At 44.0% G+C, this 13,880-nt stretch overlaps 1 protein-coding gene across 2 annotated transcripts in view; it reads left to right on the top strand.

Annotated features, from left to right (window-relative positions):
* LOC138258803 (NXPE family member 1-like) overlaps positions 1-13,880 on the top strand; it is a 458,523-nt gene that overhangs the window by 226,240 nt on the left and 218,403 nt on the right. For both annotated transcript variants that reach the window (XM_069206036.1, XM_069206035.1), the window contains exon 3: positions 7,363-8,156. In XM_069206036.1, coding sequence (XP_069062137.1) covers positions 7,363-8,156 — 794 coding nt within the window. The remainder of the gene's footprint in view (positions 1-7,362; positions 8,157-13,880) is intronic.

Here is a 13,880-nt window from a genome sequence, read left to right as displayed (position 1 = left end):
CTTTTGTGGTGAATATTTTGACCAAAGGTTTGTGGTCGGTACGCAATTCAAAATCTGTTCCCCAGATATATGTTTTAAAATAGTTTACCCCCACCAACAAGCCAACGCCTCTTTCTCGATTACTGAGTATGTTGTATTAGCACTTTGTAATGTCCTGAAGCAAATGCTAACACTCACTCCTGCCCATTCCTCTTTTGCATCAATACAGCACCCATTCCATATGCACTCATGTTAACTACAACTATGGTTTTGACTTTAGGATCAAAATGTTTTAAGGCCACCTCCTGCCCGATTTTATTCCTAATTCTCTCAAATGCTAGCTGACATTGGGATGTCTACTCGAATTTTACACCCTTTTTCATGAAATTTCATAAAACATGTATTTTGACAGCAAAATCCTGTACAAACTTAAAATAATATTCAGCTAGACTGGGAATGATTGAAGTTCCTCCTTATCCGTTGGTGGCAGTGCGCATTCAATTGCTTCAATTAACTTAAGCTTGGGTTTCACTCCTTCCTTTGACAACGTATATCCAAGACAATCCACTTGTGGCACTCCAAATTTGCATTTCTCCTCACTGACAGTCAAACCAGCTTTTTCTAACTTAGCTAATACATTATTCACCGTGGAATCGTGATTGTTCACATCTACAACCCACACTAAAATGTCATCCTGGAAGACTAACATATTAGGGATAGCCTTCAAAATGCTGCTCATGACACTCTGGAACACAGCCGATGCGGACATTAATCCAAACGGCATATGTATAAATTGGAATGCACCCTGTTATGAAGGATGTCAGATGTTTTGACTCAGGATGCAAACTGATTTGCTGGTAAGCACTGGTTAAATCAATGGATGAAAAATACTTCTCATCCTTGACACTAAAAATCATTTCATTTATGTGTGGCAGGGGATGCTGGTCAACACATATGCATGGATTGAAATCTCTCAAGTCAACGCACATGCACAGCTTCCATAGGCTTTCCACACTAGTACAATGGGACTAAGCCAGTCCGAAGATTCTATGGGCTCTTTTACACCAGCTGCACATAGACTATCAAATTCCTCCTTGAGTTGAGTTCTTAAAGCTAAAGGAACATTCCTTACTTTTTGTGCTTTAGGTATATTTTCAGATTTTAGTACAATGTGATGGCCACATTTTTCTAGACAACCCAATTTGTCAACAAATAACTTAGTATATCTTGCTTTCCAATTAGCTTTCTATGCTTCTTCAGTGAGTAAAACCTGCTCGGGATGGTCATGATCAAGTATGATACCCAATGCTTTTTGGTCTTTCCACTCTAATGAAGCTCTCCCTTTTTGCACAACATACACTCTCCCATTCACACATCTGTCTTTATATGGTAATTTACAATTGAAATAACCCAACAGAGGTAACTTCATTCCACAATATCCTTCGGGCTCAATATCAGGCAGACACAAATTACATTTACCCAACTCCTCCCAAATATTTTTGTCAGCTATAGTATATGGGGAACATGAATCAGCCCATACACTAACATTGTTCTCATTGATTTTTAAAATGCATTTTGGAAGGCGATATCCTTCCTTAATCTCCCCCACCCAATCTTCGCACACCGCTAATACTTCTACTTTGTTGTTCCCTTCGTCAGTAGAATAGTCATCACAACATTCATTGACTACATTTACCATGCTTTTGTTCCCTTGCGATTATCAGTTTAGCAGATCCGAGAGAAGTGTCCAATTCTTTTTACATTTGAAGCATTTTGGTCTTTTAGCCCCCATCTGCATTGTGCCTAGTACTATCCACATCTGTAGCATGTTAGTTTATCACTTAATGCAACTGTCTTATTATCCATTGCAAAACTTTATTTCCCTTTTGCATCATGTTTATTTTGTTATGTTCACTATTCCCCTTGACTTGTTCCTCATTAAGTTCTTTGACATATCTCGTTGTGTTTTGTATACTTCATGCTATGTTAATAGTTTTTGGTATGGAGGGATCCTTTAATTCTAACAATCTTTCTTGAATTTTTGTATTGCTGGTCCTATTTATAAATTGATCTCTTATAATTTCTTCATGTAATTACTTGAACTTACATGTTGAAGCCAATGTTTTTAACACAGATATATATTGTTCTACACTTTCTCCTAGCAACTGGGATCTAGAAAAAAATGTATGCCTCTCCACTACAATACTAGTTTTTTCCCATAATTATCCTCTAAAGCTTTCATAGCATTTTCATATTCATCTGTAGTACCTTCGTCTGACAGACACATCTTCTCCTTCACCATATTGGTTAGATGTGATTGTACGTGATGGTGTGGGCCATGTTTTTAACACCTTCCATCCCTCAATGCCCAAATTGTGTTTAAGAGCCAACTTACGCAATGCAATGTATGTTTCCACCCAATAGCTTCTAAGTAAGCCTCAAAAGACTTATGCCAATCCTCCCACAACATAACTGGAGTACCTGGATTTTGTGGAAATTTTAGGGGTGCCATTATAGAGGACATATCCATAGTGGCTCATGCACTAATATACTATGGGATTCTACAATTTAATTTAATAACTTGCCAAACTGAAGTGACCCACTTTCTGACCCACGTCCCTGTGTGAGAAAATATCATTAATATACTACATTTCTCAGAACAACACAAACTAAAATAACCAAAGTCACGACCGTTTGGAACTGGATGAATCACATTGTTTTTACAATGTCCACACTGTCAACAGTCATAAATGAATCATTCAGTATTATGTTCCTTTATCAACACACAGATCAAAAATAACGTGTGTTTCACTTCCTGTTTTGTTAATCGGATATCCAGCAGCAGTTGCAAAGCAACAACCAATAATAATGGGGCTACTAAATGGAGTAATGCTCACAATAGTTCCAACATGGTGTCCGTACAACGTTCACTTTCTAGCTTCATGATTCCATGCTTCACCCTCTGACTTCCTGAGGCATCCGATGAGTCCAACGACACCTTGCAAGCAACAAGGAACACATGCTCCTTTCGGCTCACTGGCTTCACTTAAGTTTGGGTGAGCTTGACAATATCACGTGTTAGTCAGTACAACGATACACAACATACTCACTGCTTATTTCCAAAGCAGCATTGTTGCACGTAACAAGGAACACTTAGATTCGGATTAATCTAACTGTTAGAAATGGGATCTTTGGTTGGCAGTCAGGTTACCCCCGTCCAAGCAAGGACCCTCACTCTAGTAAGGGTAAGTCACACACAGTCCAAATTATCCTGTGCCCACCCTCTGGTAGCTTGGCACTGAGCAGTCAGGCTTAACTTAGAAGACAATATGTAAAGTATGTGTGCAATAAATCATACAATACCACCATATAGCACCACAAAAATACACCACACAGTGTTTAGAAAAATATATAATATTTATCTGATAAGATGCAGGTAAAAGCGATTAAAATGCAATAAGTAAATGTTGAGATATCACTGTAAAAGTGATATAAAGTGACTTAAGTCTTTGCAAAACAAATAAATGTCTCTTCAAAACAATAAAGGTCTCTTCCAAGCACAAAGTACCTGTTCGCATTCAAAATCTCTGCAAGGGACCGCAGAGGAGGCGATGCGTGGAAAACAGGGAGGTGTGCGTCGGTTTCGCCCTTTCGCTCACTGAATTGCGTCGTTATTTTCCACGGAGGGGAATGCTTTGCGTCGATTTCCGGCGCACAAACTTGGTTCCTCTTCGGGTTGCGGGGTTTTCTGGTGCATCGGGGACTGTGCATGGAATCCTGGGCTTGTGGAGCAAAGTCACAAGCACTGCGTCCATCCAGTGGGCGTTGCATGGAAATTTCTCCCGCACGGCAGGTGCTGCATCGATTCCTGTCTGGAAGTCGGGCTGCGATGTCCTGGGTCGGCTGTGCGTCGATCCGGTGGGCCGTGTGTTGAAGTTCGATGGCAACGCAGGCACTGCATCGATCTTCTTGCGAAGTCATGCTGCATCGTTCGGGTTCGGCAGGCGGGGAATTTTTCACTGCGAGGCAGGTTGTGCTTTGTTTTTAGCAGGCTGTGCTCTGAATATTCGCCGCACAAGGATTTCAGTTGCAGGTGTGAAGTCTTTTTGGTCCTGAGACTTCAGGGAACAGGAGGCAAGCTCTATCCAAGCCCTTGGAGAGCACTTCTCAGCACAGCCAGGGAGCAGCAAGGCAGCAGGGCAAAAGCAAGGCAGCAGTCCTTGTCAGAAAAGCAGTCCCAGTGAGTCCTTTGGGCAGCCTGGCAGTTCCTCTTGGCACGTCTGGTTCAGGGGTTCTTCACCAGCAGGTTTCTTGTCCCAAAGTGTTTGTGAGGTAGAGTGTCTACCCGAATAAGTGTCTGAAGTCTGTGGTTTTGGGTCCTCTTCTTATAACCATTTTGGCCTTTAAAGTAGGCTTACTTCAAAGGAAAGTATCACTTGTTTGTGAAATCCGGCATTGCCCAGGCAAGGCCTCAGACACACACCAGGAGGTTGGAGTCTGCATTGTGTGAGGGCAGGCACAGCCCTTGCAAGTGCAAGTGACCACTCCTCCCCTCCCTCCTAGCACAGATGGCTCATTGGAATATGCAGGCTACACCCCAGTCCCCTTTCTGCCACTGTCTGGAGAGAGGTGCAAACAGCCCAACTGTCAAACTAACCCAGACAGAGAATCCACAACAGGCAGAGTCACAAAAATGGTTCATGGAAGAAAATGCCCATTTTCAAACACACAGTCTTAGAAACAAACTTTACTAAAAGATGTATTTTTAAATTGTGAGTTCAGAGGTCCCAAACTCCACATGTCTATCTGCTCCCAAAGGGAAGCTATACTTTAATCATGTTTAAAGGCAGCCCCCAGGTTAACCTATGAGAGAAATATGCCTTGCAACTGTGAAAAACGAATTTGGCAGTATTTTACTGTCAGGACATATAAAACACATTAGTATATGTCCTACCTTAACCATACACTGCACCTAGCCCATGGGGCTACCTAGGACCTACCTTAGGGGTGTCTTATGTGTAGGAAAAGGGAAGAGTTAGGCCTGGAAAGTGGGGACACTTGCCAAGTTGAATTTACAGTTTAAAACTGCACACACGGACACTGCAGTGGCAGGTCTGAGACATGATTACAGAGCTACTTATGTGGGTGGCACAACCTGTGCTGCAGGCCCACTAGTAGCATTTGATTTACAGGCCCTGGGCACCTCTAGTGCACTTTACTAGACACTTACTAGTAAATCAAATATGCCGATCATGAAAAAAAACAATCAACAGTACAAATTACACAGAGAGCATATGCACTTTAGCACTGGTTAGCAGTGGTAAAGTGCTCAGAGTTCTAAAGCCAACAAAAACAGGTCAGGAAAAATAGGAGGAAGGAGGATTGGTGGATGACCCTGCAAAAAGGGCCAGGTCCAACACTAACAATATATTGCGTGTTGAAGATAGCGCACAAATATACGTGCTACTTATTTTCACACAAGGCATTGTTGAAGCACAGCGCTGCATTTCTTTGAATTCAGTGTTGTCAAGACTTGTTGTTTACTTCCAAATAAAACATTGCAGTGGCTCGCTCGTCACCAAGGTTTCCTCACGCACAGCGTTTAAGAATTTCGATGCTTTTTTACATCACAGTTACACGCACACCTTGCATAGTAATAATGATAATCTGGGCAAACTCACCACAGATCACACTCCTTCAGTGTCCAGCAGGCCTACACCACAGGTGTATCCTAACGAGCCAGCTGATACATGAAGTGAGAACCAGGGGTTGTCCACAAAAAAGGAAATTCAGGTAATGCAGGCTAAAAAAAAACTTGACAGCGTCCTTGGTTCAGTATCCCATCCTCGTCCCCACACTTAGGACTTCTGGACACAGTAGATGAAGAAGAATGCTTCAATAGGATCAGCAACATCAACCCCTGACACACATCCTCTCTTCTCAGCAACTGCCTGCTTCTGCCCCTGGAACCTACACTCTAGAATCCAGCAAAGAAGCATCCAGTCGCTGAGATTTAACACTTTCTGTCCATCATTTTCTTCCAGCACTTTCATGGCTGCTACATATTTGTCTTACTCGAAATTGAGGTTTGAAACCAGTACAGTTCGCTTTCTATAATGTTTTTCCTTGGGTCAATTTTGACATTTGAATGAAAGTGTTTGTCCCTGTGATGGTGCTCCTGTCCAAATGACCTTACATTTTTTGTGTTTTTGTAAATGTTATGATGTTTTTCGATCTCATTTTCTGCTGCCTCTTATAAGTGAATACTGTGAATGCAGTGTAGCTCATCATTTTCTGCAACTGTGCTGTTTTCTTAAATAATAATTCTGCGACTTCTAAAGCGCATGGCTACTTCTAACAAAGTGTCCCAGAACTGAAGTCCAACTCCTGAAGGTCCAGAGCACGTGTTATGTATCGGAAATTCAGCCCAAGCTAAATATCCAGGTTTTTAATATTTTTCAGAAAAGAGATTCCGAAGGGGCCTGCGGAAACTGGAGGGGCAGGGCGTTCCACAATTTTGGCACCAGATAACAAAACAGGCACCCCAATAAGCACTCTTCTGGCTGAGGGGATGCTGGCCAGCAGTGTCCTGAAAGATCTCAGGTTCCTCACAGGAGGATAAGGTTTGATGAAAGAGTAGATAGTGAAGACCCTTGTTTGTAAAAACCCTGTAACAAATGCACAGGGCTTTGAAGGAAAACCTTTCTTTCAGGGGCCCCCAGTGCAGCATGGAGTATGCAGCCCCCACTGTGGCCCATCTGGGGAGATCCAGCAAAAGATGGGCCGCCGCGTTCTGCACTTGTTGCAGGTTTTTCAGTCGGGTTTTAGATGCCCCATGTACAAGGCATTACAGTAGTCCAGCCCAGACACCACCGGTGCCCGGACTACTGTTTTCTTTGCAGACTCTGGCAGGAAACAAAAGGGTTTTCAAGGGCCTTGAGGACCCCAACGCATTTTCCTGCCAGAGCTGTGATCTGACAATTGAAATTGAGGTTCTCATCATACCAAAGGTCCAGGTTTTTAGCCCTGGGCTGGGGCGTGGGTTAAAGGCCAAGAGAGTTCGGCCACCATGCGGTGGCCCAGTTGGGCGGTTGTTTGCCCACGATACAAGCTTCTGTTTTCCCCGCGCCCAACTTAAGACAGTTGAAATCCATCCACTGGGAAACCTCCATGAGACAAGATCTCAGCGCTGTAGCCACCTTGACAGAGGTTTGTAGCAGGGTGAAAAATCAGCTGTATTTTATGGGAAACATATGAATTATCAATTTCTATATGCTACTGTTTTTATTGTTTTTTGTATGTATGCTTTTATGATTTTCTCTGAGTTTCGAATAAAGATCATTGAATTGAATTGACATGTTTATTTGTTTATTTTTTTGGCAGTTTCCCACTGTAAGTCATTTTTGTCAGAGGATTTCAGTCTCAAAATCCCTTTCGGAGAAGCTGGAAGATGGCCTGCAAGACAAATCAAAGTTCACATTGATAGACTTTCCAAAGGTCCCCAGCAGGGCTGCAGCTGAGGCACAGTGGAAAGCTCAGTTAAAAGACACTGAACTACAAGTAAAAACTATCATAAGAAAAATAGATAAACTGATACCCAATGTAAGCTTCACCCACCTGGATAACACAACATGTGCAGCAAAGAGCAAGGTGTCCATCATAAGCCCCAGAGACAGATACTGCATTGGGGACAATGTGACCGTACAGCTTGATGTGTTCGATTACTTGGGCAAAAAAAAGAAATATGGAGGCGATTTACTGCGAGCGAGAATCTACTCACCGGACCTTGGGGCTGGAGCTTCTGGGAAGATTCAGGACTTCCACAATGGAACATATCAAGTGCAGTTTACCTTTTTCTGGGAAGGGAAAGTGAAAGTGTCTCTGTTTTTGATCCACTCTAGTGAAGCTGTGGCTGCTCTATGGAGAGGACGCAACAGTGGTTATAATTATATGGCCCATAAGGTGAAATATACCAATGCAACACATGAGGTTGAAGCCATGTGTGGGTATGACTTGGACACCGAAGAGGAAGTGTGCAATATGATGGAGAACATGGATGAGTATCCTTTCTACTGCATCAAACCAGCTCACATGTCCTGCTTCTCGTTAACGCACATAACCAGCGTCTTCACAGATAGCTCCTACTTCACTGCCCTGGAGCGGCCACTTATTGACAGGCAAGTGCTTCATGTTAGGCCATGGGACGCTTGGAGAATTTATAGAATGTTAATATTCTAGATCTGTTGGTAGCAGCTTCTGTGTACTTGTGCAGCATGTTTTTAAGTCTACGGCTATGTTGGGGTTGGGGACTTAGTAAGGAGCTGTTGCTCTGGCCAGGTTGGTGATGAAGTGAGCAGTTTGAAAGCAGAGGCCTATATCTTCGCCTAGCAGCAGGATAGAGAGGTTTGATCATTACACATAGATGACATGTTTGTGCACTACTTTTACTGTCACAGCAGCAGAAAGCTGGGTTGGCATAAAGAAAAGTTCACTCAGTGTGTCCCTTAGTTCCACTCAGACACTCAGATCATAGAAGGATCCTGATTGCACTCTATTGTGTTACCAGCTGAAAGGGACAAGTCACACATACAACGCAGACCAATGACATAGTCTTATATGTGTATGAATGGTTGGGATTCATATAGAGTGTACAAATTTACTAAACAACAGATCATTCTACAGGAGAAGGGTCTACAATGAGGGTTCAACAGGGATGGGGGAAGGATGGAAGATATATGGGTGTGCAGTTAAATTAAGAGTGGCAAAAGAAGGCGTACTGGAGAGGAGCATATACACTGTGGGCTTAATTGACAATAAAATGACGCAGCATGGGGCTGCAAGCCAGCTTGCTTCGTTGCACTGCATCATTTTGAAAGTGCAGGGAATGCGTCGTATTTACAGGCCACATTGCGCCATAGCGCAAGGCTGCCTACATTGTAGGGATGATTGTTTATGTGCAGAAAGGGACACCTTCCTGCATACAAACAATCATTAATGGTGTTTAATGGCGTTTTCCTCTTTCTGTGTGTGCTGCAGCTACCCCTGAAGTGGCGCAGGAATCTGGCGCATTCCCAATCTTATAATTCTGGGAATGCATCAGATTCAGTGAGGTTCCATGGGTGTTGCGTGGAAACACCCACAGCAACACCCATGGAACGTCGCTTTCATGTAGTGTTATGCGTGAAAGGGGGAAATATTTACAAGGCCACGCAAAGCCACCCACGGTGGCTTTGCGCAACCTTGTAAATATGGGCTGGCACACTGCGCCACCGGAGCGTCAAACAAATGATGCGCCGGTGGTGCAGTGTGCCGCTAGGGCCTCGTAAATGAAGCCCAAGTGATGCTCCGGTGGTGCAGTGTGCTGCTAGGGTCTCGTAAATGAAGCCCAAGTGATGCTCCGGTGGTGCAGTGCGACGCTATGGCCTCGTAAATGAAGCCCAAGTGATGGTCCAGTGATGCAGTGTGCCGCTAGGGCCTCGTAAATGAAGCCCTTTATTTATTATTTATTGCTTAGTCAGTTTTATACAGCACAGATTTGTCCTAATGGGAGTCAGAAAGCTTTCATGAGAACGATTACAATGCGAAAGTACTTCAGTTTCATTGCCTTACAATTTTTTGTGGACGTTTCAAGATCCAAGTTACAATCAAGCTCAAAGTGGCAGAGATCTCTGGACACGTTAGTAAACTACTTTGTCGTAAATGTGGGGGGGCAGGAAGGAGTGGTAGGAAAATAGGGAATGTTTACTACACAATAGGAGGGTTTGGAGACATTTAAAGAGGGGTTTGGGAGGGACATGCTAATACAAAACACATCCACAAAAGGGTAAGGCCATTGCAATTCATACAATAGACTTCTAAAGTTACTGCAGTTAAACGGCTAACAGTTACAACAGTCATGTGATATTACCTAGTGGTGGTTGCCACTAGGTAGTTATAGTTAGGACCATGTATCTCTAGAAAAAGATTTTTTTTACTTTGGCGCAGGTTGACGAATCTTCACGAAATTTTCCCAAACAAATTCAACGCTCACATCAGCAGCTGTCTGGAAAGGTTCGGGTGATCCATCAAATGGAGGATGATAAAAAGAGGGGGTAAAAAAAAACGCATTTCCAGTGTTAATTCCCATAGGGATGTTGAACAGGTCTACAGACCGAACCACTGGTTGGAATTGCACCAAATTTGGCAGAAAGGCAGCTCTTGATCCAGAAAGCACCCTTTTTGTTATTTGGTGTAAATCCATTCAGTAGTTTTCGAAATATTAAAGAAAAAACAAATTTGTATTTCTATATAGGGACGTGAAGGCTTCGTAAACCTTCTGGTCTCATGCTGAGATCTGATTGGCTACCAACATTTCAATAAGGAAGTGTTAGCAGCCATGCTGGGATTCAGCATCAGTCGAGTCCCAGAAAAAAAGATTTTAAAAAAAAGGAGGCCACGGTAGGTACACCCTGACCCCTTAGCTCTGAGGGACTTCCCCTGTACCCCACCCATTTAAAAAAACAAAAAATCACAGAGTAACGGCAGGTCCACTAATCTCTGTAAAAAAAATAAAAAAAACAGGCGCGGGTTCCTGTGCTTGTTTAAATGGAGCCCCTGGGTGGCACAGATCCATGGGGCATTGGAATTCTGAATGCAGGGGGGGCCTCCCGGCCCCCTCCCCCCCCAGCCCTGGGGACTGCCACCTCCTCGGGGCTCAAACCAAATGTAATACGGGGTTGACTATCCCCCTCCTCTCCGCCCCTCACCTCCCCGGGACTCCAATAAAATGTAATGCAGAGGTGCCCGCCCGCCCCTGCTGCCCTGGGGACCACCATCTCCCTGGGGCTAATTGAATCGTTGGAGGGGGGGTCGCGCAGCCCCCCTCATGGAGCCGCAGATGGCCCCAGGGCTGGCTCTTGCTATGTTCTGGGGTGCCCACCCCGGGACACAGCTGTTTGCTGTGACTTGGCAGGAGCTTTGACAGCTCCGGCCAAGTCAGAGAAAATACTTCACTTTCTGTCAAACAGCTGTCACTTGCTGAAAGTGAAGTTTTCATCTGTTTCCCTGCGTGCACGTATGCATGCAGGGAAACAGATGAAAACATTGCTCCTGGGTGCAATGCTGGCTCCTACAAAATGTGGGGAGCTGGCTAGGACTGCAGGGGCTTCAAGCCACCCCCCGCAGTCCTGTCACTCTTTCTCTCACTCTCTCTCTCTCTCTTCCATCCCATAATGGGATGAAAGAGAGAGAGAGATTGCCATTGCCATGGTCTCTCATGTAATCAGAGTCAGACTAGCAAGATGTTTACAAATACGAATGGTACGAATGCTATAGTTATGTTTGGATGAAGAGCAGAACAGAGTCACTTCTGGCCTAATGGTCAAGGTCTTGTACTGTCACTCAGTAGGCTGAAGGTTCAAATCCTAGTATCGATTGGTAGTGTGTCTGTTTATTTTCTAGTGTTTTCACTGTTAAACATTCATAGCGATGGAACATTGAAGTCTTTTTCTCCTCAAAATCTGTGGGTTGAATGTCATAGGTAAGTCTGGGTACTCCCTAGTAAAGAGTCACCTGTGGACTAGTGGTTAAGGTCTCAGACATGCACACTGAAGGTTAAGGGTCCTAGTCTAGGTGAGACTGTTGTCATGTCCTGCTTTAGTTTCTTTTCAAATATAAATATTTAAGTTACACACAGAAAAGTGATCTCACTCTTTTTAATTGATAAAAACATTTCTCTTTTCAAGTTGTCCAATACAATGAGAAGGAAGCTATGTCTAGATAGGAGTTGGTAAAGGAATTTGTGAGCATTACGCATGGGACAGAGTCAAGCAAGCTGATTGCTTCAAACATTTATAGGGAGATGAGCAGCATTTCTTTGGATATCTCTGGAAGCGTGGTGGTTATGCGCCGATGCATGCCGCTTGTGGTCTGAGGGCCTGATTCCAAAAGGTAAACTTAAATGTTTTTGTAAGTTTACTCGGTTTTGGTTTTCACAAAACTGCATTTTAAGAGTACGTTTACACCTGGTGAGACCACTGTCAGGGCGGCGAACTCCAGAAATGAAAAGATCGGCATTCCCTGTTGTTCTATGTGAGGAGTTCTCTACCCCAATGACGGAGCTTCCACAGTCATAAACATACTGTTAAAATGCAGTTTTGTGAATACCAAAAACAAGTAAAAGTACCTAAAGTAAGTTTACATTGGTGATTCAGAGTATCTAACTGTGTTGGAGGTGGGCATTGTCAAAAGTAAACATGTCCATGACATGGCACAACTGCTAGTTGGTGAAAGCTGATTGATATTCATGTGGTACTGACCTTCGTACCTTCATCCCAGGAAGGAGAGGGTGCTTGCTCACCCTCCTTTGCAAGTCTATGCAGCCTGTCAAGTATGTGCCTCTTGTCCCCCCAGAGTGTGAGCATGAACTGCATGTGAATACATGTCTGTTAGGCACTCCCACGTATGATCTGGCTGCAGGCTTTTGAGGGATCATACAGAACCCTATAGGCCTCTCTGGCAGCCATCTCCACTTTGTACCCCTGCAAGTCTCCTCACTTTTTGTATCTCTCCCTCATTACTCACTCATTTGTAGTCAGGCTTTGTGTGTTGTTCACACCAGCAAAAGGATCAAGGGAGCAGACAAGGTCACATTGGGCTATCCCACTGGCTCCAATCAGTCATTCTGATCAGTGTAAGGCTTAACAAAGAAACACCTGAACAAACACTGTGCACAGGAAAATGGTCTCTACTATCTACTGAACAAAAGGAATGTTCTACTTTCCTGTCTCCATCGATCTATGCCTTCTTCACAAACCTTTTCCTGTGATTAGCTGTGTCTTACTTCAGGTTTCTTGTTTGCTGATAGAATTCTAAGCCAGTGATCTAGTGGAACAAAATAGTTTTTTGCTCTTCTTCTGTGCAATATTGTCATTTGTGTTTCTCTTGATTTGAAATGAGACACTTACTCAGATAGTCCCACCTTACTCTTTTTTAGATACTCCTCAACAGGTGCATGGTGCTGCCAAAATCCTAACTCATGTTTTATACTGATGAAGTCCTTATGAAATTGTAGTACAGCTGTGGGTTCACCCGACAGCCCCAACATGGACGCTACTTCTTGTCATATAGGAAATGAAGGTAGCAGACTAGACCTTCACACATCCTGGAAGGACAACCACATTAAATGAAAGGAAGGACTAGTCCAAAGAAAGGAGGGTGGAGAGTGGATCGCAGAGATGGAAAAGCAGTGTAAGAAGTGACACAGGGAGCAAGATAACCGGAATCCTGAAGTCTGGAGTTAGGAGGAACCACGTGAGAAGGAAAGGATCCAGCAAAGCCAGAGAGAAGGACAGCAGCAGAACACAACCACGAGCCAACTGGAACACCAGAGGGGCGCCAGGAGAAGAAGAACAAAGAAAGCGAGGTGAGAAGTGCAGAGAAGTCCGGCGAGCCCTAGGGGCAGAGAGGCACCTAGGCTTTCCCAACCATGGTCTAGGAGGGCCGTGGTCTCAGGCAAGTCCTGGGTTCTGGGGAGGGATTTTGGAAAAGATGGTGTGCTGGGGTGCAACGAGCAGGAGGAGAATGGCACTCGGATACTCAGTGAAGAATGCATGACAAGCCACTATGGCTGGTGACGGTTCCTCCCTATAAAGCACGTACACTTCCTGACTACCCTAGTCCCCTGTTATTCTGAACAGAGAGAAATACGGTGTTAAGTCTAACCAGCGGTATTCCATCTTCTGTGTCTTGTTTGCTTTGAGGGATTTCTTCCGCCACCTTACCTTGAGGGCGAGAAGACACACAGAGGACTCGGCAAAACACCAACTGAATGGGGAACACGAGTGAACATCCTACGCCAACAATTATTGGCAGTGATTGGTGCATCTTGCTGACTCTCTTTAAATTTTCCTCTGTTTGTTTTG

This window comes from Pleurodeles waltl, chromosome 9 (assembly GCF_031143425.1).
Source record: "Pleurodeles waltl isolate 20211129_DDA chromosome 9, aPleWal1.hap1.20221129, whole genome shotgun sequence".
Taxonomy (NCBI): domain Eukaryota; kingdom Metazoa; phylum Chordata; class Amphibia; order Caudata; family Salamandridae; genus Pleurodeles; species Pleurodeles waltl.
Note: the sequence above shows the minus strand (reverse complement) of the source record. Positions and strands in the feature narration are given on the sequence as shown.